Source organism: Condylura cristata, unplaced genomic scaffold (assembly GCF_000260355.1).
Source record: "Condylura cristata isolate star-nosed mole 26May11 unplaced genomic scaffold, ConCri1.0 scaffold00006, whole genome shotgun sequence".
Lineage (NCBI taxonomy): Eukaryota > Metazoa > Chordata > Mammalia > Eulipotyphla > Talpidae > Condylura > Condylura cristata.
The window spans coordinates 25,983,274-25,989,411 of record NW_004567107.1 but is presented as its reverse complement, the minus strand read 5'-3'; the positions used below and the strand labels follow the sequence as shown (position 1 = coordinate 25,989,411).

General features: G+C 38.7%; 1 protein-coding gene across 3 annotated transcripts in view; it reads left to right on the top strand.

Moving 5' to 3' along the window:
* TRMT10B (tRNA methyltransferase 10 homolog B (S. cerevisiae)) overlaps positions 1 to 6,138 on the top strand; it is a 15,343-nt gene that overhangs the window by 3,561 nt on the left and 5,644 nt on the right. For 2 of the 3 annotated variants that reach the window (XM_004677977.2, XM_012721617.1), the window contains exons 2-7: positions 1,094 to 1,305; positions 1,766 to 1,874; positions 2,446 to 2,570; positions 3,623 to 3,775; positions 4,793 to 4,871; positions 5,504 to 5,571. In XM_004677977.2, the coding sequence (XP_004678034.1) occupies positions 1,120 to 1,305; positions 1,766 to 1,874; positions 2,446 to 2,570; positions 3,623 to 3,775; positions 4,793 to 4,871; positions 5,504 to 5,571 (720 nt within the window). In that variant the 5' untranslated portion in view covers positions 1,094 to 1,119. Of the gene's footprint in view, positions 1 to 1,093; positions 1,306 to 1,765; positions 1,875 to 2,445; positions 2,571 to 3,622; positions 3,776 to 4,792; positions 4,872 to 5,503; positions 5,572 to 6,138 lie in introns of those variants that run through there. The other variant, XM_012721618.1, reaches the window with a different exon arrangement.

Genomic DNA, 6,138 nt, shown 5'->3' with positions numbered 1-6,138 from the left:
ACAAAATGATGTAAAAATAAACTGTTATAAAATAAAAAATATATATATACACTTGTGTATGACAAGGAAATAATGGATTTATAGAATAGGACTTCAGGTTAATATGTTCATTACCAGACGAACTAAAAACAGTTAAGACAAGGGTTGCCACTAAAGGTGAAAGGGGTTGAGTGAAGATTTCTCATTATAAATAGGTCTTTTTACCATATGTGTGGATGATAGATTTTCAGTTTTTTTTTTTTTAATACTGGCAGGCTCTCTATCTTTTTTAAAATACATATTTTTAGTTATTTATTCATACAAGAACTAGAGTCTAGGCCATTGGTGTGAAGGCTAAGAGGATTTACCAGAGACAGAGTGGGGAGATAGGAGAGGTTGGGTTAGCTCCCTAGGTAGGGATTGAGCTTCATGCTGAAGTGAGTGGCAGTAACTTGATAGTGCTGAGACCTTAACCCCTGCACCACTAGGGCAGCCCAATTTTTCCATTTTATGAGTTAAAGATACACTTTAGAGATATACTTTTGCTAAGATGGTGGCAATACAGTAGACTTAGAGGAGCAGCCATCAGCAATGATCTTGATAGATCACCAGCAACCTAGAAGAATTGTTGTTTGGTTTTGTGCCACTCTTTACCATATTTTTGACTATGTTTTCATCTCTCCAGGATGTTTCTAGTTTAGGACCTTGCATATAGTAAGTGTTCAGTAAGTATTTGCTAGGGACTGGTTTTGAAAATAAACTGAAACTTAATGGGGAAGGTGACTTTCGCCATTTCTGTCCCACCTTCACCTCAAATATGTATTTCAAATAACACAATAAATTACTTGGTTATTTGTGTCACTGCAGCAGCAGTGGATGATTGCTTGGAGGGGTCAGGAGTTGTAGATTTGGCTTCCTTACCACTGAAATACTTTTTGTTTTTACTGAAATGTTTCTGTGCTGACTGATTGCTCTGAAAGACAGTTCAGTAAATCTGTATTAGTATTTTGCATAGTCTAGTAAAACAGCAGCACTATTTGTTATTTGGATATAGGGCATATCTCTGCAAGTGAAATACTGTAATGCCACAAATGACTATGCCTTTTCTCCTCAGGGTGAAAAGAACCGAGGACTAAGATTATGGAATGGAAACTGGAAGAGAGTGCTTGGAAAACAGAGCCTCATGTGCCATGGAGGCAGGAAGGCATCCCAGAGGACACGGGTGAAGATGGCATCTCTGAAAGCTTTCAGCTTCTGCAGATTGATGTGGAATGTGAACCCCAAGAGGAAGAGACCCAGCCCACAAACCCTGCAATGTGGTGCTCAGTGAGTTCGGCGAGTCATTTGACTATGGACTTTTAAGATCATGAACATCCCCAAAGATCCCCATTCTAAGGGCAGACACTGGTAACAAGAGATTAGGAACAAGTTTTGTGTATTCCAGGGGATGAATTTCCTACTAACTAGTTTAAGGTTTTGATCCCATTTGATTTATAGGGCAAGTAAAGGAGGAATTTTGGGAACACCACCAAAGAGCCAGAAAATCCGAATTTTGCCTTAGGTCCTGTCCCTAGTGAACTCACTATGACCTAGAGTATGTCACATCTCTTTTCTAGAGCTCTGTCTTCTCTAAACATAGACTAGGCTATTTTTGTTTTCAATTGTTAATATCCTTTTCTCCCCTTTTATATCTAAACTTAAAATATAAGTAACTGTTTCTAATATTCATTTTCCTTTTTGGTGCTTATGAAGTTCTCAAACAATTTTGTTTTCTGGATAATATAAGAAAAATGTCCAAAGAAAACAGAGACACTGGGAAAAGATAGTTGCAGCAAAGAAGAGCAAAAGAAGGCAAGAAAAAGAAAGAAGAAAAGCCAATCGTGTAGAAAATCCAGGTAACAATAAATTAGATTGTGTTGTCTATAGATTCCTAGGGAAGTAGGAATATTGCTTAAGGAAAAGCAGACATCTGGACAGTAGGAACTATTCTATTTTGTTGGGCATAAATACCAAAGAAAGCTAACTTTATACTGCCTTTCACAATAAACTCTAGCATACACACATATTTTAAGCTCAGAAGCAGAAGGAATGATAACATAAGCAGCTAACATTGATTTAGTAGTGTGTGCTAAGTTCAGTGCTAAGAATTTTACATCGATTTCCCTAAAGGTAGGCACTTCTATTACCCCCATTTTGTAGGTAAACAGACAGTGGCTCAAAGAAATGAACTAACACACCCAAGATCATACAGAGGTAACAGAACAAACTGAACTCTGATTTAAGCCCAACAGTGTCCCCTGGAGCCCACTATTTTTACCACTAAGCTATATACCTAAATCGTTTAGTGAATGACTACTTAGCACAAATCTTTTCTCTTTATGTGCAAAAATGAATGGGGAGAATTGTATCTTACTAAATATTCCTCTGTTTTATCACTTTTGTTCTTTTCTGCTATTTCTACACTAGGTGTCTCCCCCCAGCACAGTAAACGTTTTCTGAAGTCATTAACCAAGGAGAGACTTCTAGAAGCCAAACACTCAGGACCAAGACTCTGTATCGATTTAAGTATGAGCCACCACATGTCTAAGAAGGTAGGCATCCACTAAGCTCTGAATTCCTGCTCACGTGAAGGAAGCTCAGGAGGGAACTTGACTTTGCTTGTTTGCTTGCACAGAGAGCATGACCTGATTCGAGACTAAAGCAAATGTTCCATTTTCTACACCTGGCTGCTCAGTTCTGACCTGGCTGTAATATGGAATGAGGAAGAGAATAGACATTCTCTGGTTTAGTGTATAGATTTTTGCTTTAGTTTGCTTTGAGTGACACCCCTTTGTCTCTGTGCTTGTGGTATCTCCTCTCTAGATGGAACCTTCCAGGTTTAGTTCTCCAGAAACAAAATCTTTGGTCTTCTGTTTAGGAGAAAAGTATTGCCTGGTAATATCATGTGGGTGGTTGCCTAATGGGAGGTTTTCCTTCAATGTGGGGCCTTTCATTCATCCTTATGAGGGAGGGACTTCTGCTCTTAAGGTCTGGGGATGGCTGAATACACACTGGGCACATGAAATTAATAGCAGATTATTAGTCGCGTAACTCAGCCCACATTGAGGGCTGGCTGCATGGCGGTTACAGTAAGGAGAACCTTTTCTTCTCTACCTAGTCAAATTGGTCAGATTGCAAGAAGACCTCTGTAAAGTACTTATTTTACCCGTTGTTATAAAACCCAATCCTGTTATATCTTCTGAAATTAGGGAGGATGTGCCAAGTTTATCTGATAGAGTATAAAAATTTGTCATCTAACTGCTTTTCATTAAGTGGTAAATATCACATGGTAAGATTTTAGATAAAAGTGAAAATAAGTTTCATATATAATACTAAACATGTAACAGTAGGTCAGGAGTAAGCAGAGATTTTTCCCATTAACTGTCTAGTTCTTGGCTAGTTTAACTGCCTTAACTTTCACATATAAGGTGCCATTGGCTAAGTGCTCACACATACATGCAATGTACTCAGTCCTGGATAAAAAGGAGTATAGTTCATGGGATTTTTTGGAGTAGCATTCAATGACTTGACTAACAACTTGTTGATAATGAATTTAAAAAGAGAGAGAGTGTTTCTATCCTGAATTATCCTTATTCCTTTGAAGGAATTAAGTAGACTGGCTGGACAGATCCGACGATTATATGGTTCAAATAAAAAAGCTCACAGGCCATTTTGGATTTGCCTCACTGGGTTCACAACAGACAGTCCCCTATATGAAGAATGTTTGCGGATGAATGATGGATTTTCTAGTTACCTGGTAAGTTTCATCTTGAGTATTTGAAATATCATCTGAAAAGTAGATTGTAGGGTAGTAGTTAAATTTTTTCATATTTTGCTGCAAAAATACATGTTTTCATAGTTGCAGTTTAAAAATTATCAGAACTTATGAGAAGTTATTTTTCAAAATTTCATCCTTGTACCACACTGACAAGCTAGTAATAGCAGTGTCTAGGACTGTGTATTGTATCCTGTGTATCATATGGCAAGCTGTAGACAGCAGGAATGATGTTTTGGGGATGTGTCAGGACACCCTAGTTCTTAGCAATGCAAAATTAGAAAACACAGGTCTAGGGGGAAGAAAAACACTCCTTATGGGGGCTATACAGATTTACAATGAGTTTTAGGGAGTATGAAGGTGCTTTTCAACTCTTCCTCTAGGATCACATAAATATAGTGATATATGGCAAGATTCCAGAAAAGTTGCTAAGAAATGTCATTTTAATAGCCTCATATGTTGCATTGTGTAGCTGAGGGTGGGCAGTATGGGCCTCCTTGGGTGGCCCACAGACACTGTGTGTGCTTCTGAATGGCAAAAGTGGTTGCTGTAACAGTCTTTCAGGACATCCTGTACAGAGCAGCCATTTCCAGCTTCACTTCGTGTTGGATGATGCCTGTACATGAGCGAGCAGATCTACTTGCAGGGCCTTGAAGCTTCTTACTTTGCTGTCTTCATAGCTTCTGAGCTGCTTCTCTCACTTTGAATGCTTCTTCCTTGCATGTATGTCAATCTCTCCTTTCAGAAACTCACATCCATTCCCTTCACTACAAGTTCATTCTTGGTGTGGTCACTCCCTCACCTGATTATATGGCATGTTCCCCATACATTCCGTCTCATTTTATAGGAATTTTCTCTCCAGCTGACTTTCTAGAAAAGGTTGTCAGACATGTAGCCCCTAAATGCACCTAGATAAAACTAGATGCCTGGTAACTGATTGCTGCGTGGGTGCTCTGTCTTAAGTGTGTTAGCTCTATACTGAATTATTTGTACTTTCAGCTGGACGTAACAGAAGAAGACTGCTTCAGTTTATTTCCTCTGGAAACCCTTGTGTACCTGACTCCTGACTCAGAACATGGTATGTATTTCACTGCTTGGATTCATATAGGAAATTGTTCCTTTATTTCATTATTCCTCATCACAAAATCTGTTAAAAGTACCCAAGTAGTCTCGTCCCCACTCCAGAAAAAAAGTATGAATACTATTACATATTTTGGGGGCACAAATAGCTCACTAGAATCTTTGCATGTCTTATCATGTGCACAGTGGCACAGGTTCGGGGTCTCCATCCTCAGCCAACCAGACTTGTGCCGCCTGCAGCCTTTCCCCATTTCTCTCGTCAGCTCCTCCCATTGACCCTTCTTAGATCAATGTTAGATAAATATTTTCTCCCCTAAAATCTATTTCACATAATTTTCAAATTTACTGGTATTTAGCTGATCTTAGTATTCTCTTCTAATTGTATCACATTCCTCTGTAATTTTTGTCTCCTTTCTGAATGTTGATTTGAGTATGCTGTCTTTTTCCTTGACTAGCTATGCCAAAGATTTGTCAAATTACCTGATCTTTATAGAGTTAGCAAGTTGTGCTATCTTGTTTTCTAGTCATTAAATTTCTACTTTTGTCTTTAATAATTCTTTCCTTTTGCTTTCTTTGGATTTAGAAATTATAAAACAGATTTGATCTCAATGGCCTTCATTTTTTCACTAGCTCTTGAAGATGTTGATCTAAACAAAGTTTACATCATTGGTGGACTTGTGGATGAAAGCATTCAGAAGGTAAATATACATATTTTTTTAACAACAGATTGTAATAAACAGATTGTTTATCTGTACAAGTAGCAGAAGAGGACACTAACCCCATGCAAAACACTAACCAAGGGAAACACCAGAACTTATGTCCTCACATGGGTGATAAGATTCTCTATTTTGGAGTCCGGGGGGACCAGAGCACCCTTGGGAACTGCAGTCACAACCTGGGCCTTGGTGGCAGCCTCGGGCTCTGGCCAGCAGAGCCTTGGCAGTGGAGGCACATGCACATTTCCAAGCTTGGGGTGAGTGACGTAGGCCAGATGGCCGATCTTGTGGCCACTGCCCCCCACTAGCCCCTACATGAAGCAACCCTTTTTGTGTATCCCTCTTCGTATATTCTGTGATCATCCAAGTATGTGTTTGTGTGTGTATGAAAATAAAATATATGTATAAAAATATATTTTATATGTATACGTGCATTAAAAATATACCCACAGTAGCTACATGCAAAAAAATGAAACTAGATCATTGCCTCACTCCAGTCACAAAAATCAACTCGAAGTGGATTAAAGACCTAGACATAAGAACGGAAAC